The following is a 24,113-nucleotide window of genomic DNA, read 5'->3' as shown; positions in this document are numbered from 1 at the left end:
GAGTGTCTTCCTCATCACTTTTTACTGAAGGAAAAGGCTCATGAGGTAGTGGTGAATGTAAATTGAGTCATGCCTGGGGAGAGATGCAGGTTCTACAACTTACTGGCTCTAGAGCAAATTCTCTTTGGTATGTTTCCTCATGTACATCAGGGAAGATTGAGACAACAAATATAAAGTATTTAATATAGTTCCTGGCACAGAATGAATAATGTAATGTTATACTTGCTTTTTGCTTTCTTTGTAGAGAACTATGTATAATCTCTATTACCTGAAATTGGAGAGGTTCCTTCTGATGTTAGTTAACAAGCTATTAATTTTAATAAATGAAAAATAGAAAAGACAATTTTGGTTTTATACATGTACTCAGCACTGTGATACAGCCTCTATATTGTTATCTGGATGTCTGAAATTTTTACTAGGAAAGTTAGTAAAGAGGAAGGGCTAAGAAAGCTGCTTTAGGAGAAAAATAAATCTTTCAGGTAAAAGGGAGTATGGGTATAGGAGGGACGTAGAAATACTAGGAAGTGATAAATTGAATATACAGAAATCATGTTAAACATCTACCAGATTTCAAAAGGTGGGGGACTTCAACACTGGCCTCTTGACCCAGAGGTGATCAGGGTCTTCTGCTTTATCAGATATAGTCCCTCCACGGAGTCCCAGAACAAAATGGACTCAATAACTATACCACATGGAATCTAAAGGAATGTCTAATCTGAATAGAGTTTTATTTATTTTTGGATTTAAAAACTCCTTGTTTCATGAATGCACATTTATAGAGCAAAGAAGAACAATTAATTACATAAACAACTGTTCTCGTATAATAGATAGTCGCTACTTGAAATAAAAATCCAAGTGACAGTAATAAATGCAAGTACATATAGTAGTGTATATCAAACAACTTAAACGAAAGATGGTACGTCCTGAAAAACTGGCCGAAACAGGTGAAAAGATACATGTGAAGAGTTCAATGAAATGTGAAAAAGAAAATACTAGTAAAATATTTAACATATTAAATAAAACTTTAATTACTAAATTGAATAATTAAAGTGAGAGAATTTCTCTCCCCACGTTAGTGTATTTCTATAGGCTGTATAAATCTAGTCAGAGCCACTGGAGCTACCACTTCTCACTTCACCTTTGTGTCACTAAGCCTTCTAGTTCCCACTCAGTGCTTGAGGTGTTTCATATATTTGGATTCTTCCTCCCACTAGTTTTATGCTTCTGGTTCTTCAATTTTTCCTTCCACTTCCTTACCCTCTCCAGGCATCTCTGCTGGGGCAGCCTCTGCTGCGGCAGGCTCTGCTGCGGCAGCCTCTGCTGGGGCAGCTTCTTCTAGGGCAGCCTCCTTTGGGGCAGCCTCCTCTGGGGCAGCCTCCCCTGGGGCAGCCTCCCCTGGGGCAGCCTTTTCTGGGGCAGCCTCCCCTGGGGCAGCCTCCCCTGGGGCAGCCTCTTCTGGGGCAGTCACTCCAGGCTGTATTACCGAGGGCTTTTCCACAGCCTCTCTAGGACCTGTTTCTATGGCCTCCGCTGCTGGACTTTTACAATTGATATATAAGCAAATGATTATAATTGCTAATAATATGATAAAAAGTAAAAATAATAAAGATATCATACGATCTAAGATTTTTTCATGTTTGACATAAGTGGTAGCATTCGGATATTTATTGTTATTTGGCTTGTCTTCATTTTGCTTACCAGGAGGACCACTGTCCACACTACCCCCATCACCTGGAGATCTGCAGTCAGGGGGCGCATAGCCAGCGTCACAATGGCAGTGCCTTAAATTGTTGCAAATTCCTTTCCCATTACACATTACTTCTGGGTTGCAGTCATAGTTGAGCACGGTGTAATCAGTGCAGGTGAAATTCATGCAGACTTTGTTAGGGGCACAGAGAGTGCCAGCGTGGACATCTCCATCATCAGCGATATCAGTAACGTTGTAGGCATCCATGCTCCAGCAGTGGCCATTGTCGTAAGGAATCTGAATTAGTGTGTAATAGGGTTTGATTTGGGGTAGGTCTCTAACTTGTGTACATATAATTTTCCCACAAAATATATTCTCATTTTCACACTTAACATATTCTGGATTATTCGAGTTAGGAAGGCCACAGTTTCCAAATCGGTTCCCTTTGCTGTTTATCAAACGAAAACAAGGATCTGGGGCAGACCTTGCAGAGAACCCAAAATTACTTGTGCATTGTCTATCAGGATTCCCACACATACCATGAAAGCAATAGTAATTTCTATCACATGATGTACCATCTTGCTTGTATCTATCTATGGGGCATTTTGCAGAGGAACCATCACAATACTCTGGGAGGTCACACTCTCCCAAAGCAGGACGGCACAAAACTCCCTGTAATTCAAATTCACATGTCGCACGACAGCAAGGTCCACTACTACATTTTGCATTCGCCGCCAGCATACATGTACTGTCACAGCACGGGGAATTCTGACACTCGGTGCCACAGTCACACTGCTCGCCATCCTCCACCACACCATTTCCACACACAGCGTTCCTACGCAGCCGGCCTTGGTGCTGAGGGTTGTTAAACAGGCAGGCCCCTCTGTCTTCTTGGAGGAACTGGTAGTAGTAGTCAGAGCTGCAGTTGCTGAAGCCGCTTTCCTTAGAGATATTTTCGTGCATGAGGCAAAAGTGTCTGTCTGCACAAATGCAGGCCGAGTGGTCGTGCTGAATACCCAAGTTGTGCCCGAGCTCATGGACCATGAGCGCCGCAGACAGGAGGACATCGTCTTGAGGGAAGGATTCGACAGCGGCCGCAAAGCCACTCGAACAGGCACCGCTGAGAAATGCCTGCCCCATGCCCTCCGCAGGCTGTTGCCCAACGATCATGTGGGCGACATCATGCTTCACGCGACGGAGGAGCTTCTCCCGTCTCCAGCTATTGAAATTGCCAAGTGTAACTTGCAGGTCCGCTGGGACCTCTACGAGGTCCCCCTCGGTCCAAATCTCCATCCCAGCCAGCAGCACCTCCGTGTTAATTCCCCTGGTGAAGCTGTTGGCCAGAGCAACGATGTCCGCCACTCTCCGGACCGTGTCATTGACGTCACTGCCCCACATTCGGAAGCGCTGGTTGTTGACCACGACAAACATCTCCACGTACTTGGTGTGCGACCACAAGTAGGACGGCGCCCGTACGCCGCCAGGCTTCCCGCTCCCTTGCTGCCGGCTGCTGAACCCCACTGGGCTGTCTTTGGAAGGGACGCTGCAGGAGACTCGAGCTCGACGCGCCACGGCGTACAACACGTGTTCAAACCGCTCTGAAGAGTTCACGGGCTCAATGCCGTAGGATTTCGCCTCCTTCACGAGGATGCCCCTCAGGCCTGAACAGGTGTTGACAGAGACAAAAGAACCTGGGACTCCTTCTATGTAGCCTTCATAGTGACAGTCGTGTGGGAGGAAAGGCATTTCTTGCCTCAGAATGCCACCGTGGTAGCTGAAGACTGGAAAGCTCGTCACGAAGTAGTCTCTCTTCACCGTCAGGTGAATCAGCTGCTTCTGGCCCTGCATAAGTATCACGTAGGATGCCTTTTCCACTGGGCCATCGCTTCCCTCAGCTGTCACACTCTTGGGGATGACGATTTCATAGGAAGAGTAATATACCGGCCCCAGGTCACAGTGCAAGCTTGGCAGGAAACTCAGTAGCAACACCAGCATGATCCCCGACCTGACACAGGAAGGTCCTGGCACCGGCGCCAGCCTCAAGCCCTTCATCTGGGGAGCCCAGGGCCGAAACACCCTGCTAGCCTCATACACAACCACTTGGTTATTCCATGGAGAAGTCAAGAAGGAGGCGGAGTCTCTCTCAGCGGCCGCCACTGACATGGCCCTATGGACCTGTGGGCGGCACAGGGCCCGCGTCTGTCAGCAGCAGCTCTCCCCGACACGCAGAACCTCAGTCACAATGTTCGCTCCAGACGTATGCAGCTTTGCGGAGGGTGGCTACTGCCTTCCTCTGGAGGTGCAGCCTCTGGTTGTGTCCTTTCTAGTCTCTGATCTCTCCGTTATCCTTCAGGTAGTGTCTTGCGCTGTGACTTCCTTCCGCGGCATCAGCTTCAGTGATCCTTGGCTAAAGTCGTTTTGACACCATGGTGATATAGTCACGGAGGAGGACTGCAGACTCTAAAAGGCAAGACTGTGTCTCGAGAGAGGAAACAAAACCCCCATGCCTTCCTCAACTGTGCCCCACGGAATACCCCTCCCCCATGCCTCCTGTGTCCGTTGCTCAGCTGACTCCTAATGTTCCAGACCAGGGGCCTCGAGGATCATTGGTGGGCATACTCATTGCCCATCTCCCTTCTTCTAAAACGCCTGCTCTGTGACTCACGGGCACTGGCCACTCAGGGCATTCTCGACCCCTCGATGAGGCGTTACAGTTGTATGCACACCTTGCAGGCCAGACTGTTAGATGGGGCAAGGGGATGGCTGCCCTGTGCCCCAAAGTAGGCCCAAATGGGCTGGTGACCCATGTGGCAAGGGACAGTACTCCTATTGTTCAACATCCTCGAAGTCTAGTTTCTCACGTTCTGTTTATATCACTGTCCAAAAGTGTGTACGGGAGGTGCCAACAGAGCAGCCTTTCCTTCTTATGTGTGGTTTTCATGGGCACATTGACTGGTATCTCCAGGCCCGCACCCTTCTCGGGCTGGCCCTGACACATAGGTGTCCTAAGATATACCTGTTGAGGACTAGGTATCCTAAAAGTCTCCCCTGTGTTAGAATGTGACCTCCATGTGTCCAGCGCCAACTTCTCTTTCTTCATCCTTATACGCCCAGGTTCAAGGGTAGATGGACAAGAATTATTTATTGAGTGAATACGTGACTCCCAGGTACAGGTACTGCGATATCTCATCTGTTGTGTGTTGTGTGTTATTTATTTGTACTTGCTTCTTGACTTCCTAAGTGGCTAAACGTGTCTTCAGAAAAACCCACACTCATGCTGACGAATGACGCATTCATGGTCTCAAAATATACCTCTCGCTACATTTTGCTGGTCGGATCACTCCCTCGGTGTCTTCTTGCCTCATATTTCACTGAGAAAAACAAAAGCTATCAAAAGTGTACTTCCACATGTAGACACCACGTGAGTCCACCTCCACCTGTTTCTACATTTTCCTCCTTTCCCACTGTGGATAAGTTCTTCGAGCTCTAATCTAAGGCCAGTCCTCTTACTCGTGTGTGGGACCTCCTTCCCTTTCAGTTTCGTATGGACTTCACCTTTCCAACTGTCCCTTTTGATTTTTACATCTTCAACATCTGTTTGTCCATTGGATCCAATCTCTTTACACACTATAACGTTCACCTTTACGAAACCATCCCTCTCGGCCCACGTCACTCTCCAGTCATCATCCAGTTTTTCCTCTGCTTTATAATGAAACTCTTTGAAAGTATATGTGCATTCTGTTCCAATTTGCATCACTGTTTTCTTTTCTGAAATTTAAAAATTTGAATCGCAGCGCAGTCACAAATTGTGCGTAAAACATAAGTGTATTTCTCAGTGAATCATTAAAAAAGGGGGAGCTCAGCAAGATACAAAAGGACAAATGTGTTGCGATTTCATTTATGCGAGGTTCCTGAAATAGACACATCCTTGGAGACATAGAATAGAGGTTACCAGGAGCTGGGGAAAAGAGTAATGGGGAGTTATTGTTTAATGGGTACAGTTTCAGTTTGGGGAATGAATGAATGAATGAATGGATGGATGGAGAACAGCAACATGGATCGATTTCTGAGTAAACTTAAACTTCTGTAAAAAGCATCAAGCTCGGACAGTCAGGCCTGGAATGTACAAGACCTGTCCTAGGCCATTTGCACATTGAGGATCAACTATACGGTCAGGAGAGGGAGAAAGAACCCTTGATGTAGGACCCAAGAAGCAGGATCGCTTTTAATGCCACCATGGTCTCGAGTGGGGCTGTGAGGAAAAGAATAAAGTCCCTACCAGTCTAATCCATGACTGGGTCCACGGCAGTGGTGACCGCTTTAACGAAATCTCGCTCCTCACCCCAGAGCTTTACAATTTAGTAGAGGAGACAGAATGTTTGCAAGTGACCATATGGTTGGGCAGTATTATGACTAGACCGTGCATGAATCGTATCATTGCTGAACAATGTATGATTAATAATACGACCTTACCTTGATCATCACATGTGATTTTAGATCTTCTCAGCATTTGAGCCCCCTCTGTATGCCAGGCACTGCACTAAGTACCAGCACACGTTACCTAATTAAATCTCTCAGCCACTCTGAGAGGCGTCCCTTGTGTGGCCATCTTACTGAGGAGGAAGCAAAGTTCCTTGTCGAAGAGCAATCAGCCAGAAAGTAACTTCTGGGACTCAGGGACGCACGTGAATGTGAACACCCGGCACATTTTAGAAGTTTACATAGGTTATACGAGCATCTAACATGACAATAGAAATGATTATTTTGTCTGTTCTACAAATCTTCACAAATAGAACTAACAGATTCTTATGTTAGGTGTGTTATTATGGAACGTGTAAGTACTTCAGTGCAGACTCTCGAGAGTTCGGGGATTTGATGTGCTGACATCGTGTCACAAATGTCCTAGGCCATTTGCACATTGAGGATCAACTATACGGTCAGGAGAGGGAGAAAGATATATCGATTATATTCTTAGTCACTTAATTCTTACTGAAGGAAACAGTTCATGAGGCAGTGGAGAACGTTGAGTCAGTCATAGCTGGGGTGGGATGCAGGTCCCACCCCTTGCTAGCTCTAGAGCTGAATAAGATACAACCCGCCACTCCATGATGTCAGAATGTAATGAGGGGAAAGACACTTTCACAGACAATGACTACTCAACGTTGTGGCCTAGGAAGACCAGGTGCTGTAGGCGTAAAAAATTTAAAAAGTAAGGGACCGTAAGCTGACAAGGTCCTTGCAATCCTTGCAATCCGTGAGGTCAACCAAGTATTGCCTCGCCTAAAGAAATAAAAAAATTAAAAGGAAATTAGCTAAGCACGATTAGCCAGTACCGAAATCACAATTCCCTTGCATTTTTAAGTTTTTGGTAATGCATGATGTTTATTAGCCTTCATTATAGTCACCATCGGCATGTGCACTCAGGAGGGTTACCCTCTGTTCTCCACTGACGTGCTTCTCAGCAGAAGTCCTCCACCTCTTTTTTAATGACAAGCTTACATTTGGAGGCCCTCAGGTACCCCGCTGTGCCCATTTCTCCAAGCTCTCCGGTGGCGGCCAGCTAATAGTGTCCTCACCGTGACTGTGGATCCTCTGGCATGCAGCGTTCTGAGATTTGCTTACTAGCAGAGCTCGTGACCTGGAATCTTACATAACTAAGACTTGAAGGCTGATTTTGGATTTTGCTCTGAATTTTAGTTTTGTTTCACCAGAAGTAATTAACGTAAGCTTCTTGAAAGCAACAAGCAGGTCTTATTCTCCTTTAGTCTGCTCCTTTCTGCTCACACAGGGCGAGTAGCTAGAAGGGGGTCTGAACACGTGTGTTGTCAGGGACTGATGCTCAGGAACTTCCTTGAGGCTCAGAACACTCAACCTGCGGGAACACTACACCTGAGCAAGGTTCTGGTTGTGCCATGCCTAGCGCCTAGCAAGTGGCATCTAAGTTACCCTCTTATCTTAAGGTTGGGTCCAGTCAAATCCCTCTTGGGCGATATTTACTGAGCATCTACCACGAGCTGGGTCCTCAGAGCTGAATAAGATACAACCCGCCACTCCATGATGTCAGAATGTAATGAGGGGAAAGACACTTTCACAGACAATGACTACTCAACGTTGTGGGTTCATGATAGAGCTCAGCATCCATTCGTAAGGCTTTTGTTTCATTGGAGTCACCGAGGAGGAGGCCATGTTCTGTACGAGCAAAGATATATCGATTATATTCTTAGTCACTTAATTCTTACTGAAGGAAACAGTTCATGAGGCAGTGGAGAACATCGAGTCAGTCATAGCTGGGGTGGGATGCAGGTCCCACCCCTTGCTAGCTCTAGAGCAAAAACTCCGTGGTCTTTGTTTCCTCATGTACCAGATGGAAGTCTCATAGGAAGGTGGGAGGATTAAATTAATGAAGGCATCAATGTCAAGTGTGTAGCTCAGCATATTTCACAGAATGCAAAATATTATTATTTTACATGCTTTGGCCTCTGTTTACGCACAATTAACTACCCTCCAAAGTTTTGTGTTTTTTTGGATCGTCAGTCAATAATATATTAACTTAGTAATGGAAATGAGAAATAATATAACAATGTAGAAAGATAGAAAATAGGAAATATGACTACTTCCACCACATGGCAGTTTTATAGGGTCAATGGGAGATTAAATTAAGACAGTCAAGATAAAGTGTTAATTTAGTAGTGTCTTGCAAAGAATGGATAATGTTATTATTGAACATACTTTTTCCTCTTCATGAAATACACCAAATTATTTTTACTATATTGTAGATTATTTTTTGAATTGTCAGTAGATAAAATATCAACTCTAATATAGAGTTTTTTTAAAAAAAATTAGGGTAGAAAATTAATATCTCAAATGTGAACTCAGCCCTTGTCTCAGTTGTCCCATCCTCCCTCATGCACGTGCTGATCAGAACATGCTGGATTAGACATAACCATTCCAGCAAGTCCCAACGTAAGGAAACCCCAAGTGCTAGGCTGCATGGAGTCTAAAGTGATGCTTCATTTGAAAATAACATTTTATTTATTTTTAAATTATCTCCCATTCATGAATAGAAACTTTTAGGGAAAATTAGAGTACTGAGTAGATAATGTTTTTAATATAAAGTACTGCTGTCACTGGGGTGAATGTATCAGTCATAGTAATACAGATACAGATAATACATTATAAAAGAATGCAGATGGAATGTGGTATGCCCTGAAAAATAATTTCAAATAGAAAACTGGCCTAAAGGAGACAAGACATTGATAGCAGTGATCCATGCAAAAAGCTTATTTTCATAAAATAGGGAAAAATATAGAATATTTTATGTACGATTTCACATATGAATATATACTTGAATTACTTAAATATTGAAAGCTGTGGTTCTCTCCTCCCACATTAGTATGTTTCTGTAAACTATCTAATCCTGTCTGACCCACTGGAGCTATCAATTCTCACTTTATTTTTCTTTCTCTAAGCCTCTTATTCCCACTAACTGCTTGAGGTATTTGATATTATTTGGCTTTTTCCATCACTACTCTGCCTTTGGTCCTTCACCTGCTATCTCTTATGGCTATTTTGAGGCCTCTGGTGGCGGGGATTCTGGCAATGGTGCTTCTGGAGTCGGAGCCTCCTCCGATGGCGTGGCCCCCTCCGGTGACGAGGCCCCCTCCGGTAACTGGGCCTCCTCTGGTAACTGGGCCTCCTCTGGTGACGGGGCCTCCTCTGGTGACGGGGCCTCCTCTGGTGATGGGGCCTCTTCTAGTGGTGGGGCCTCCTCTGGTTGGACCTCCTCTATTAGGACCTCCTCTACGGCCTCATTTTCTTCCATTTGTGCCTCCAATGTTTCAGGAGCCTTTTCCTCTGAACTCTCCTCTGAAGAGCCCCCTGGGGTCTCCACCGACTCAATTCCGGCATGGAGGCTAATGAAACACATTATTACTAACAATAATAGTATAAGAAATGCAGGAAATATGAAAATTAAAATCCGATAAGTTTGCTGATCAGTTTCGCGTTTAACAGGTCGACCACTTCCACCTGCATTTGTATTGCCGTCATCTGGTTTGCCAGGAGGACCACTGTCCACACTACCCCCATCACCTGGAGATCTGCAGTCAGGGGGCGCATAGCCAGCGTCACAATGGCAGTGCCTTAAATTGTTGCAAATTCCTTTCCCATTACACATTACTTCTGGGTTGCAGTCATAGTTGAGCACGGTGTCTTCAGTGCAGGCGTAATTCATGCAGACTTTGTTAGGGGCACAGAGAGTGCCAGCGTGGACATCTCCATCATCAGCGATATCAGTAACGTTGTAGGCATCCACGCTCCAGCAGTGGCCAAAGCCATAAGGAATCTGAATCAGTGTGTGATGGGGTTTGATTTGTGGTAGCTGTGTAATATCTGTACATATAATTTTCCCACAGAGTATATTCTCATCTACACACTTAACGTATCCCGACGTAGCCGAAGTGGGACGGCCACAGTTTCCAAACCGGTCCCCTTTGCTGTTCATTAAAAAGTAACAGGCTTCAGGGGCAGACCTTGCAGGATAACCATATATTTCCAGGCACTGATTATCAGGGTTCTTACACCGACCTGCAGCGCAATAGTGTTCTCTGTCACACAGTGTGCCATCTTGCTTATAGCTGTCTGCGGGGCATTCTCCAGAGGAACCATCACAATACTCTGGGAGGTCACACTCTCCCAAAGCAGGACGGCACGTGAATCCCTTAGTTCTCAGTTGGCAACCAGTACAGCAGAGTCCACCACTACAGTCTGCATTGCCCTTCAGCCTACACATCTGGTCACAGCACCGGGAATTCCGACACTCGGTGCCACAGTCACACTGCTCGCCGTCCTCCACCACACCATTTCCACACACAGCGTTCCTACGCAGCCGGCCTTGGTGCTGAGGGTTGTTAAACAGGCAGGCCCCTCTGTCTTCTTGGAGGAACTGGTAGTAGTAGTCAGAGCTGCAGTTGCTGAAGCCGCTTTCCTTAGAGATATTTTCGTGCATGAGGCAAAAGTGTCTGTCTGCACAAATGCAGGCCGAGTGGTCGTGCTGAATACCCAAGTTGTGCCCGAGCTCATGGACCATGAGCGCCGCAGACAGGAGGACATCGTCTTGAGGGAAGGATTCGACAGCGGCCGCAAAGCCACTCGAACAGGCGCCGCTGAGAAATGCCTGCCCCATGCCCTCCGCAGGCTGTTGCCCAACGATCATGTGGGCGACATCATGCTTCACGCGACGGAGGAGCTTCTCCCGTCTCCAGCTATTGAAATTGCCGAGTGTAACTTGCAGGTCCGCTGGGACCTCTACGAGGTCCCCCTCGGTCCAAATCTCCATCCCAGCCAGCAGCACCTCCGTGTTAATTCCCCTGGTGAAGCTGTTGGCCAGAGCAACGATGTCCGCCACTCTCCGGACCGTGTCATTGACGTCACTGCCCCACATTCGGAAGCGCTGGTTGTTGACCACGACAAACATCTCCACGTACTTGGTGTGCGACCACAAGTAGGACGGCGCCTGTACGCTGCCAGGCTTCCCGCTCCCTTGCTGCCGGCTGCTGAACCCCACTGGGCTGTCTTTGGAAGGGACGCTGCAGGAGACTCGAGCTCGACGTGCCACGGCGTACAACACGTGTTCGAACCGCTCTGAAGAGTTCACGGGCTCAATGCCGTAGGATTTCGCCTCCTTCACGAGGATGCCCCTCAGGCCTGAACAGGTGTTGACAGAGACAAAAGAACCTGGGACTCCTTCTATGTAGCCTTCATAGTGACAGTCGTGTGGGAGGAAAGGCATTTCTTGCCTCAGAATGCCACCGTGGTAGCTGAAGACTGGAAAGCTCGTCACGAAGTAGTCTCTCTTCACCGTCAGGTGAATCAGCTGCTTCTGGCCCTGCATAAGTATCACGTAGGATGCCTTTTCCACTGGGCCATCGCTTCCCTCAGCTGTCACACTCTTGGGGATGACGATTTCATAGGAAGAGTAATATACCGGCCCCAGGTCACAGTGCAAGCTTGGCAGGAAACTCAGTAGCAACACCAGCATGATCCCCGACCTGACACAGGAAGGTCCTGGCACTGGCTCCAGCTTCAAGTCCCTCTTCCTCTGACTCTGAGACTGAAACTTTATCTTACCCTCTTTCAAAGTCACTTGGTTTTTCCATAGAGAAGGGGCAGAGTCGCTTATGGCGGCTGACACTGACATGGCCCTAGTGAATCCCTTGATGACGTAAGGCCCTGTCCACCAGCAGCAGCTCACCCTGGCATGCTGAACCTCAGAGAATTAGGTATTTGCCTCAGATCTATGCTAGCTGTTATGGGTGACTGCTGCCCAACACTGGGTCTTACAGACTTCAGGGTGTGCTTCTATTCCTGCTTCTCTCGGCCTTCGGTAGTTTCCTTACTGTATAACTTCGAACAGCAACAGCTTTAATACGCCTTGGCTATGTTCCCTTTACCTTCACAGAGACATACACCAAATACAAAGCCTATAAATGACTTAGCCAGTATTTATCTCTGGCCAATTATCCTTATCCTCAGCCCAGGCCACACTACTCCTGATATCCGTTAATCTGCTCATTCTTAGAACCCGAACATTCTGACAGGAGGTTGGGGGTAGGGGACAGGGATTCTTCGGGGATCTATGAGCAGGACAAAGTTCTCTGTTGCCAAATGACACTTTTCTTCATTTCTGTATTATTCAGGGTACTGTTTCTCAGTCCAACCCTTCCTCAAAGTGTGCTTCCTTTAATTAAAAAAACAATTGTTTTTTTGCTTTAATTCAAGAAAAACTGCATGCAGATGCACAAATTCTCCTTCATTAGCCTTTGTTCATTGTAGATGAATTTAGATATTTTATATCTGCATATAAACATAATTTTTCTCTACCAACAAGTTTTCCTAATACACAGAAACATTAAGTGTTAAATGAAATGAGCTCAGTTTCACTATCCAGGTATATAAGTGACTAGGATCAAAGTTCAATTCTCCCCAAGCCTCCAAACATAAAAACTCTGATTAACTACACATCTAGTTACCATTTCATCAAGAAAATAAAAGTGGACCCTATAAGACCTTTTAAAAGATCTCTCCACTTTTTAAACTAAAATTGAACTGTAACATCTGTGGAAATGCTTGGATTTGGTTTTGATGTCAATTTTCTGGTGTATTCAGCAGTACAAATTTAAAAGGAAAAAAAGGGAGGAAAAGCTTTATCCACATTCCTTACCTAGTCAGTTATTCTCCTGTGCATTTTAAGATGAAGTAAAATAAGACTCTACATCTTTTATCTTGCATAAAAATAATTTATATTAAGTCAAATATTTACAATATAAAACTTTTAAAATAAGCGTTATGAGTACAAGTTTAACACTCAAAAATGGGGAAATGCCATAATTCAACAAGGAATGGTATGATACCACAAGACCTGATATGAGCAAGAGAGTAGATCAACTTCTTAATTATCCCCAATTTATATTTAATTCCTAAAACAGATGATAAAATTTATTACCATCTAGTAAGAAAATTTATACTGTCATATCACAAATCCATTAAAAATTTAACAGCAAAAAAGGTGAAATGTTTTCTAGCCAGATTTCTTTTCTTCTTGTATTTTATATAAGAAGATAGCCTCTTAAAATTATATAATTTAGAAGTTATCACAGATTTAAGGTGTCTCCCTGTATCTTAACCAAAAAAGCAGGGCAAATTAAGTCATTTTCTGGGATGAAAGAATTAAATCAGTAATGAAAGAACACCTCTACTTTTTAAATAAATAAAAATATAATTTAAATTAAATATCCAAATTTCCAATTCTCAAATTGAAACATATTTTCTTCAATAAATTACATACACACGCAAGCATTCATACACAAGATCTGATTTAAATAATTTGACTTCTTTAACCAGTAATTCCTTCAACTTGTTCTTCTTAAATGACTACAAGAACAAAACTTTAAAAAGCAGTTCCTCCTATCTGTATGTTTTAAACAATAAGTTTCTGACAGATATTCTCCTATGCTTATATAATATATTAACCAGAAAGATATACAAGTTGTTTTACATCAAGCAGATTTTAACTATGGTAAAGTCTAACGATATTTGAGTGATAAGTAATGGTTTTTAGTAAGCAGAAGGTTAGCAAATCATGTAAAACTGGAGACTCTACCCTCCTACCTATGAGAACTACCCTTATAATATGAACTTTCCACAGGTATCAGCATTAGAGAGACAGGCCAGAAGAATCACGGACAATTTTGTCTCACTTCCAGTTACATGTGACTTTTGATAGCAGTATTTGCTATTAGCTTATAGACAAACTCCAGAAAGAAAACTCTACTTTGAAGACCAAACAGTCCTGAATCCTTTGGGAGCTATTGCTCTGTGAAGGAGCTCTGTGCAGAGTAGGACCCATTTCTGAGTTACACCAGCTGGGGCACCCTCCAGGGTAGTCACAAACTTACAGCCTCATGCTCATCTAGATGTTTCTGGACACCACACAAATTTGGGGGCCAGCTTGATTCAGCCTGAAATGGCTGTGAAACATGGGTAACTTCTGCTCAGAGTAAAAGGAAGCATCATTAAGGACGCCTTTTTAGATCATGCCTAAGATTCCTCACAAACTGAAGGAAAAAAAAAAATCCTCCAGAGCCTTTAAAAATACTCAAATAACAAATTTGAAAGTTAATAGAAAAGAATAACAAAGTTAATTATTGCCACCTTCTCCCCCAGTGAATACTGAACCTCTGCCCTAGGATAAGAAAAACAACAGGTGTTCAGTTGTTCTAGAAACAAGTACGGCGTTTCCTGATTGCAAAAAGTGATTTGTAAGACTGCATTTCACTGAAAAATAAAATAATTTAATTCGACCCTTCATTCAACTCTCAGCTCAATTTTCTGGTCAGTAAATGAGAAAACATTGTTTTCTCTCTGCTGCCTAACTCTTAAATTTGCCATGTTTTTAAAAGTATTGACTTCTTACATTTCTAAGTGATCAGCCACCTAAAATGAGTGAGTCTTACCTCAAAAAACACCTTGAATTACAAATTCTCCAAGATAAAGGGAATGTAATAAAGTAATTCTTAAAAGATTCTTAGTATTATCATCACATATTTCCACAGTCATAAACATATAAGGAGCATACCAACCAAATATCACCTTGAAGACATACTGAACAAAATGGAGGAGTTAGAAAATAAGTTAGCCTTGTGGTATGGATTGACTGAAGAGAACGTGATGGGATAAAACTGAATAACTGAGCCTAGTGATCCACTTCCTCTGCTCTGCGAATTGGAGTTTGCCTATTAGCTCTTCTATTTACCAACAGAGGTACCCACCAAAAACTGCTAAATAAACATAATTTGTTATGGAAGCCCATATGCACAACAGAAAACCAGAAAAGCATCCAGCTCTGTTTTCCATTCAAACACCTGAACTCCGGGCCAGAACCATGCTTCATTCATGAAAACAAAATAAATGCAGCCCAGGGGATGCCAACATGAAACCCAGGTAGAAACATTAAAGAGAAAAGGGGCAACTCTAAGAGAAAAAACTGGATCATCTTAGATGTTAATTCAATAGTCCAGTTTTCATGATATGTAACTTTCTCAGAAAAATCATCCCATAAGGGGGCCAGAAGAACAGGGAAAGGAAATTAAGAAGCACTGAAGCTGGTGGAGTGTAGGGAAGGAGGGAGGATAAAGCAGGATCTTGGAGTAAGGGAGACCAACGCTTTGATTAAACATGAAAAGAATAAACTCAAAAGAATCCATTAAAGAAACACACCAGTACCTTAACAAATACAACAAAAAAGAAAATGTTACCACTTTTCTCTTAGAATTAGGTACAAGAGAAATGAAGTCTCAGCTCCCTGCCTCTTCCATCATGGGAGTTGGCATCCTGTGAATTTTCAGCAGGCAGTCTGCAACATGGATCCACAAAAATTTCTTGGTACCAGAGCTAACCTACCAATAGTGCAGAAAGTAAATACACAGGGCAACTGAAACCAAATTCCACAATATTTGATTCAACTGTTTACTAAGTAGATCAGTATAGTTGGTCCTTTGTCTACCGCTGGCAAGTGGTTTTGGTATACTTTATTACAAATAAAACAATCTTGCTTCACAATATCATGTCATCTTACAAACATATTACTAAACAGTCCTAAAGTAACAGCATATCTCTAGGAACTGAGCTTTTCTTAAAAACAAACAAACTATACTATTAGTAAATACTGTATCTAAATCTATACAGCATCTTTAAGCAATGTGAAAAATGAAATGATTTATTAATTTACATAAAAATTACTTTACACATTAAAGAATAACTTTTTAAATTGTAAAAAAATGAAGTCTGAAGCTGTCATTATTGGGATTCATGGGACGTGGTCTGCTCTTCTATCACCTGCTTCACAATTTCTGCCAGTTTTAGTCGATCTACTTTATCTGTGAATCCACGACCTGAAACCGAAGAAAGAAAAAGGTCAATCTCCAAACCATTTGGGAGTTAACAGAGTCTTGACAGGGACCCAATAAGGTACACCTTACCAGTGTCAAAGTCATCCTCACCAATGGAGGAACCATCCCCAACACTGATCAAAAGCAGTTCAGATCCCCCATTTTGCAGGTAGCAAATGAGCAGTTCCATTAACCTGGCAGTAAAAATCCAACAATAGCAAAGGAAACCATGAAGCGGGAGTTCTTTGTCATAGGTATGCCTGACAAGGAACTTCCACTCCTACACATCGATAAGGATGTAACTCAGAAAAATGAGTGAAAGAAAAGGTACTTCACAAAAGAGGAAATCTAAATGGCCAATAAACATTTTAAAAGTGCTTAAGCTCATCAATCATCAGGGAAAGTAAAATGACACTGTTATACCAGTACATACTAACCAGAAGGACTAAAATAAATTTTTAAAAAAATAGACAATGGCAGGTGTTAGTGTAACTGGAGGCAGGGTAACTCGAATCTTCAAACACTGCTATTAGAAATATCAATCTGTATAACCACTTTGGAAAAATAGTGGCAGTGCCTACTAAAGCCAAACAGATGAATACCCCCATGAACCAGCAATCCCAATCCTAGATATGAGAAAAATGAGGTCATTAAAAGATATATGTAAGAGCATTTATAGCAGCACTTTTCTTAATTACTGAAACCAGGAAACAACCCAAATGTCCATTCGACAGTAGGAAAAAAAAAAAAAAAAAAATATATATATATATATATATATGAGAGGAGAGAGATATATATTGTGTATGTATATATAAATATATATATATGTGTGTGTGTGTGTACACACACGCGCGCGCGCACACACACGAGAATGATTTTCTGTTACACATAATATGGCTGAATCTCACAAATATAATGTTAACTAAAAGAAGCCAGACACAAAAGAACACAGACTTATCTGATTCTATTTTCATAAAATAAAAAATCAGGTGAAGCTAATTTCTAATGCTGGCAATTGGGATCATGGGGGAGGGAGGGAGTGAGCAGATTCCATGTTCCACTACCTGTTCTAGGTCCTGGTTATAGGGAAGTGTTCACTTTATGAAAATTCATCAAAACTGCACACTTCAAATGTGATCACTCTTCTGTACTGATATTTCAAGATCTTAAAAAAAGAGAAAAAAAGAAACCCTAGGGAAGCCAATCTCCTCCAAGTATGAGAATGACTAGGCTAGCACTTTGGATTTCTCAGGTCTGAGAACCAAGCCAGGCAATGAAGTCAAAGAGTCTGCTCCCTTCTCTGAGCATCCTGGAGCTTAAGTCTAGTTTAGACTGCTAAACTAGAAAGACAATACAAAGAGCAGTTCACAAAACACATCTCTATCTTGTTTGCCTGCAGAAAAAATTCAACAAGCAGCAGACTTAAAAAACTAGTGAACCAGCTCTTCTCTAAGCTAAGCACATCAGCAGGGCGGACTCCCTGGTATTCTGCCTTCTCTTCCCTTCAGAGTACACTGCTCCTGAGTGACCTGGTGAACAGCCCGGATATCTGGAAGCGTTCTGAGATCTGAGGGGGTTTTACGCCCAAGTAGTGTATAAACAGGGGCTCTATAGTGTTGAATCTGCAACACAACTTATTTGAACTCTGGAGAACAAGTGAAAGGGCCATATGTCTAGATATGCCTGAACAGCTAAGACAGAGCTAACCCCCCTCCCACAATACTCCACTCACTCTTTAGCCTCGCTGCACCCGAAAACAGATCTTGCTTGGCCCCCAGAGATCTTACATGTTCGAAACATAATCACTTCTCTGCATTCCTGGGGAAAGGAGTGATTAAGGCTCCTACCATTCCAGCTGAAGCTTTGCAGAGTATCTCTTAGGAGTTTGCATTCCCGGTTATACTTCCAAGCCTCTTGCATTACTTCATTCAGCTTTTCATCTTCATTCTCTCCTATTAATAAAGATGAAGTTGCATTTCTCTGCAGCATCATGGGACTTTAGTGTCAGAGACGGAAGGACAACTTGTTGAGAAGTAATGATTATAGGTACAAACTTGATCAGACAGTTGTTACTGCTAGTTCCTACATTACACATAGACCACCTCCGGTCTCTTTGAACTCTTCTGTTACAGCCTCACACAAATCCTTTGATGGCCCCAAAGCCTTAGCATTGAGGGATGGAAAATAGGCAGTGTCAGGCTCTATTGCTGGGCGAAAACAGCTTAGGTCTCTGGTTAACCTAAGAGACCAAGAGAGGGAAGGAGAACAAGGCTGAGTGGGCTTCTTCCTCCTAAGCTCATTTCTTACTTTAGAAGGCTACATGAGGTACACTGTGTGAGTTCTCTTAAAATGCAAGGAATCTAGGTCAACCCAACAGTTGTCTGGCCTACTACCTGAAACATCTTATTCTCCTGAAAGCCCATCGCACTCTGTTGAGTGGAGAAAGAACATACTGAAAATAAGTTCAGACTCAAAAGAATCCATACATAAGTCACATTCTGCCCATGCTTTGAGGAGCAGCAGGGGCCACTTCTGAACTTGGGGGTAGTCTCTTTATAATCACAGTTAATAAAGCCTTGTACCCTAACAGCTCCGGAAATGAAGTTTCCTGACTGTCCCAAACTGATCCCGATTCTGTCCATATTTTCCTTTCTATACCCTATGCCCCCACTAACAAACTAAGAAAATATAAAATTACATGCTGCACCTGACATTGGCAATTAAAACTAAATTTGAAATTTCACAGAAAACCAAAGGAAAAGTAGAACTTACCATATTTGTGAGTTCCCAACATCCACTCTTTTGAGTGAGCACAGACTTTTACACACAAGTTTATGTAATGCACTTATTTTCTTATACACAAAGATGAAACAGACAACCTCAAACAAGTCCTTTTGTCACATGCATGGGTACACACACACATGCACACACAGACACACTGAGCATTCATAAATGGTGTGACCTTTACCAGCCTGGGGGAGAATACACTGAGCAATCACATCTCGGAGCTTTTCCAAGGCAACATTTGAATCCTCGGCTCCATTCTCACGGTCGTGGATATAAACACCATCCTTTGGCTTGGTACTTTAAAAGTTTGGGAGAGAGGTGATAACAAGATGAGACCCTAAAACCCAACTCTCAACAGATGTTAACTCTAAAAATAAGACAACAGATTTTTCAGATAAATAATTAGCTACAGAGTATCTCCAACTTCTGATGCTATTTAAAGAGCTTATCCTTTGTATTCTCTTAAGAGGCAGAGAAAGGGCAGTAGCCCGCCAGCCTACACTCAGCCACACCAGCTATGAAGAATGACGAAATAAGCTCAGTTACCCAAGTAATTTCCTCTTCCTCAGAATGGGGTTGTTCACAGAGTGCAGGGGTTTGAGGCTGACTTTCAGATCCTGGATTCGCATGTTGGCCAACTGTTCCGCATGGGCCTGCTGGATTCCTGCAACCACCGCCTGAATGCAAACACTGTCATCAGTTTTTCATTCATTTCTAAAGCACCTAGAAAGCCAATTTAAGAGTGGGAAGAAGCTCAAAGAACTAAGAAGGCAATTTTGCTCTTATGCTGGCCATATACAAATTTTGATAAAGCCAAAGATTCTTCCCCATAGATCAGCAGGGTTCAGGGAATGCTAGCCCTTCCTCCCTGCAGCAGAACAGACAGGCAAGTAAGAATTACTAACAAGGCTCATGCTCACAGTCACTGGCAAAGACAAGTGTGAAGAGAGGCACACGTGCACCTCAGGGAAGAGGCTGGCAGGCTACTGCCCGAGAAGCCTCCCAGACTGGCATTTATTCACTGCCCCAACGGTGAAGATAAGCGCCTCAGCCCTGATGGCCCAGAACCCCAACCATTTCACAGTGAGCATGGCAGAACTGATCCATAAGCCAGTTAATTTACAATGAGAAGTAACTGTCACGAAGTGCAGAACTCCTGAGGTCTGTGTCTTTACAACCAGTGCTAACTCACTATGGGCTGACCGATGAGGGAAGGCAAATACTCAACAGAAAACTCTGTAAGAAGGAGGGGATCCCATTTTTTATTTGAAAAAAGGATAAACTGAGTGTGTGTATGTCTCTCCAGAAAAAGATCAAGAAGGATAAATCAGGCCATAAATTACCTCATCTCTAAGGGGTGAGACTGAGGCAAGGCAACGAAAGGGAACTTGGGAACTTTTGCTTTTTATTTTACGTATCTCTATACTGTCAGAATTTCAACAATGAAATCTGACCATTTAAAAAATATAATTCCTTGGTAAGCATGCAATTAAGATCAGGAAGAGTTCAGACTCATTTATGGGAACTGTAATAGCTGGCCCTGGTTATACCCCTCTTCATCAATGATGGCCCAACCAGAAAGACAGGGACAGTTGAAGGTCATGAACTCAGGCTCCATCTCCTAGTCAGGACTTAGATGGACACTATTCGACATCTGCATATGGGGACATTTTTCTACACTTCCAGAGCTGACTAACCCACATCACGACCACACCATTCTTTAAAAATAGGAATACACTGTCACGTTGCAGTTCCATGTTCCAGGCTTAAGAGCCACTCTTTCTCATTAAGATTCTGCATACTTGACTTCATTATGCACTAATTTTAAAGTAACTCCAGAAGGCAATTATTCCTTCATTTCCAAGCTCTTAAAGAAACCTACAATGTAGCCCTCATGTGCTAACAACCTAAAGATCTAAATAATCCCTTTGGATTTTGGGCTGACCAAACCATTTTTGTACTACTAGGCATATTTAACCCAGAAAGGTATTTCTTGGAGTATTGTGTATATTTACTGGCCCTTCATCTGGTCTTTTATGGAAAGCAGCTCTTTATTTCGGATCCCGATTTTCAGGAAACCGGACATGCTTCTCTGGAAAAGACTCTGTGCTCTGCATTGTTTTGCCTTTAACCCCTCGCGAAATCAAGCCCCAGCATTCCTTCTCAACACAGCCTTTTTAGCCAATAAAATGTCATTCAAAACCTTATCCATCATCAGTTGAGCAGAAGGTAGCACATTATCCAGGGCCTCAGTCGAGTTTAGCCAAGGGTGGTCCAATACTCCCTCGATGGTGAGTCTTTCTTCTGGTTTGACCTTCAAGAGCCTGTGGAGAAAAGGCCAACAGGGCTGCCATGCACAGCTGCCTCCAGAAGGCCAGGAAGTTCCAGGGTCTGGCTCTAGCTTCTGACTTTCTACCAACTCCTCCAAGCCTAGGCTTTCCATCTGCAGGGGAGGGGTGGGGTTCCAGTCCATGACCACTACATCTGAGGGCACTATGTCCTCAGATCTATACTAGACAAAGTAAGATAAGAGCAATAGGAAAAAGCTTAATCCAGTGATACTTCAGTCCGAGTTCTAGGTTCAATAAGATAATCCTACATATGGCTTATACTTCCTGAAACCTTGAATCTCCATATGGATGTTTCTAGGGCAGTGAGCTCTAATTTCCAAAAGGGACGAAGAGTGTTCTTTTGGCTGACAGTAGCTACAAAATTAAAGTGTCCAGAGGTTCTGAAAATCCAGGTTGCTACTTGCCTGCGATAAAATTCTTGGATGTTACCACATGGCATGACACGAACCCTTTATTCCAGAGATATTCAAGAGCTAAACATCTAGTCTCTGAGAAGGGGGTGGCATTTCCTTCCAAGCCTAATTGTGTTGCTCTGATCCTACTTCTTTACATCTTGTCCATTCCTGCTGATACGATTTCTGGCTCACCTCAGCCTTTTCTCTGGGCTAATTACAGCCCTTCCTTCCACCTGCATATCCTATAATTCCAGATATCAGAGTCGGGACAACAAGCCTATTTGCTCTATCAGGTTCTTTGCAACCTTCTGGATCATTCTGAGCAAACAGCTTTGGATTTTAAAGAAAGGATTAATTAGGAAAGACCTCCAAAGCCAAAAGAGGATAATCGATATTTCTCTAGGGATGGGAAATATTATTCTATAGAACTAACAAAGAACCACTAGAGGATGTTGGTTAAGTAGCAGAGAATACAACATGAGAATAGCATGGGAAGATAGAGATAATGATTTAAACATTACCTCTGCCCCCCCACCCCCAAAAAAAGCTTTCACTTGTACATTTTGAAACTGGTCCTTCTCTATATACACAGACCCCTAACCAACAGGACAGGCTCACTTTTGAAAGGGAAGAATCTCCACAGAGAAATGGCTGTACTGTAAAGAGACAGTTTCTACATACTGCCTCTGTAATGCTGATCTTCATCACATTACTGACGATGAAACTGAAGCCAAAGGGGAGAAATTGCTCAGTGAGACTAAGCAGCAGGAATACCAGAACAGTGCCCAAATCCTAGGCCACTGACACACAGGTGGGCAGAAAAAGAAAATATACCTCAAATTTAGGTCTGACCTCTTACCTGCTTCTCCAGCTGCAAAAGGACACTGCATGTCTACTCTCCCTCATCTACTCGCAAGCCCTAATCCTTCTAAATCTTTCCATCTTAATATGTCAGAGCAACCAACAAGCAGTGTGAAGTCTGGAAGAGTCGGGTCCAGGTCCCTCACCATCCATCGCATACTTCCACGGAAGCCAAGGAATGAAGAGCCAAATCATCATTGTCATTTTAGCACCCTCGTTCAGTTCCTGGTGTCATATCTGTCCCGAATGACTGGCTTACAAGAGGGTACACCAATCATCATTTAAGGTCTTAACGCTCACAGAGACACTGGCTACAGGGGGGGGAGCAAAGCTCCATTTTCACTGAGATGTGGACACTGAGAGCTCTCACCTCAGGCTCTAAGAATAAGATTTCTGTGATGCTAAACAGGAAGAAGCGTGCCTAGGAGACCAACGACTTGTCTACCCGACACTCCTTCGTGCTCCACCACCAACACATTAAGGCCTCCTTGGCTGGGGACTCACTTCCTCACGACATCTTTGGCCATCTCTGAGATCTGGCTCCACTCTTCCTCTGGGAACTCAAAACTTCCTGTCATGATCTTTCTCCGCATATCCTTTGGGATAGTCCGACTGTGGTGTTTGGAGTAAAAAGGAGGGTATCCGCACAACATCACGTAGATAATCACCCCCAGGGACCACAAATCACAGCTCTGAAAGTAAAAATAAAATGGTCACTCAGAGCAGAAGCACAGCTCCACGTTAAAGCCCCCAAAAGCCCAGCCCAGATACACGCAGCCTGCTACCTCCCAGAATCACTTAACAGAGACTGGAAAAGATTCAGGAAGTCTTAAGAGAACAACGATTTTATTCCATATTTTGTACATGCCACCAACACTACATATGTACACACCAGTACATATATACAAGGCCAGTCTAGGGTAAAATAAACAGTCACTTCTACTCTCACTGCTTAGGCCCAGCTGCGTTCTGATCCTCGGGTGCAGATGCAGAATACTTTATCCCCAGCCACAGGAGCAAGAGCGACAAGCACTCTGTTAAGTTGGGCGGCGTTGAGGGTGCAGGACCAAAGTAGATGAGACACAGGTAAGCTGACCCCGTAATACAGTACAAGTCATTCGTAAAGGCCCAGAGACGAAGGGGAGGCACTGGAAGGAGGAGCGGACGGCCTAAGAGCAGTCCTTTGGCTACAAAGGACTTGCTGTGCCCATCTATGAGGCTATGTGTCAATCTTGGCAAACAGATCTTTGAAAGAAAGGATGCCGCCACCAACCACCATGTCTGTAGGTAGTAAAGGGATTCCTCAGCCTGCAGTCATAGCATGATTATTAATAAAGAAAGGCGTGCTTATTAATAAAGAACTCCTATTTTAGTTAAATGCAGTTCCACCTCTCTTGGAAACTTATTAAAAATGGATCCTCAAAGGCTTCAATTTAAGCCTCTCTTGAATTGCAGGACAAAACTAGTGTCCTCCTAAGAAAGGTGGCTCAGGGAGCCTGCCACTGTAGCCACATGCTCTCCCTCATGCCATAGATGCTCTGAGAGAAGCCTGGAAAATGGGGTCTCAGCTATTCTCATCCATGTT

The 24,113-nt window shown here is 43.4% G+C and overlaps 3 protein-coding genes across 8 annotated transcripts in view; 1 reads left to right on the top strand and 2 right to left on the bottom strand.

Annotated features, from left to right (window-relative positions):
• Positions 1–11,763, top strand: part of TMEM116 (transmembrane protein 116) — a 76,525-nt gene extending 64,762 nt beyond the window's left edge. Inside the window, exon 11 of the mRNA XM_036220232.1 lies at positions 4,041–11,763. Within this exon, the coding sequence (XP_036076125.1) occupies positions 4,041–4,109 (69 nt within the window). The 3' untranslated portion in view covers positions 4,110–11,763. The remainder of the gene's footprint in view (positions 1–4,040) is intronic.
• LOC107513260 (disintegrin and metalloproteinase domain-containing protein 1a-like) lies at positions 1,217–4,047 on the bottom strand. Its single transcript, XM_016149726.2, has one exon. The coding sequence runs from the start codon at positions 3,848–3,850 to the stop codon at positions 1,217–1,219; it is 2,634 nt and encodes an 877-aa protein (XP_016005212.2). The 5' UTR covers positions 3,851–4,047.
• MAPKAPK5 (MAPK activated protein kinase 5) overlaps positions 8,697–24,113 on the bottom strand; it is a 35,571-nt gene continuing 20,154 nt past the window's right edge. For 2 of the 6 annotated variants that reach the window (XM_016149730.2, XM_036220231.1), the window contains 6 exons: positions 23,033–23,220; positions 21,125–21,245; positions 19,468–19,598; positions 19,097–19,218; positions 17,982–18,086; positions 12,964–16,137 (listed from right to left, as the gene is read on the bottom strand). In XM_016149730.2, coding sequence (XP_016005216.1) covers positions 16,043–16,137; positions 17,982–18,086; positions 19,097–19,218; positions 19,468–19,598; positions 21,125–21,245; positions 23,033–23,220 — 762 coding nt within the window. In that variant the 3' untranslated portion in view covers positions 12,964–16,042. Of the gene's footprint in view, positions 16,138–16,224; positions 16,895–17,198; positions 17,864–17,981; positions 18,087–19,096; positions 19,219–19,467; positions 19,599–21,124; positions 21,246–23,032; positions 23,221–24,113 lie in introns of those variants that run through there. The other 4 variants (XM_016149731.2, XM_036220229.1, XM_036220230.1 and 1 more) reach the window with 4 other exon arrangements.

Source organism: Rousettus aegyptiacus, unplaced genomic scaffold (assembly GCF_014176215.1).
Source record: "Rousettus aegyptiacus isolate mRouAeg1 unplaced genomic scaffold, mRouAeg1.p scaffold_m13_p_5, whole genome shotgun sequence".
NCBI classification, from domain to species: Eukaryota; Metazoa; Chordata; class Mammalia; order Chiroptera; family Pteropodidae; genus Rousettus; species Rousettus aegyptiacus.
This window is presented reverse-complemented; position numbering and strand designations above follow the sequence as displayed.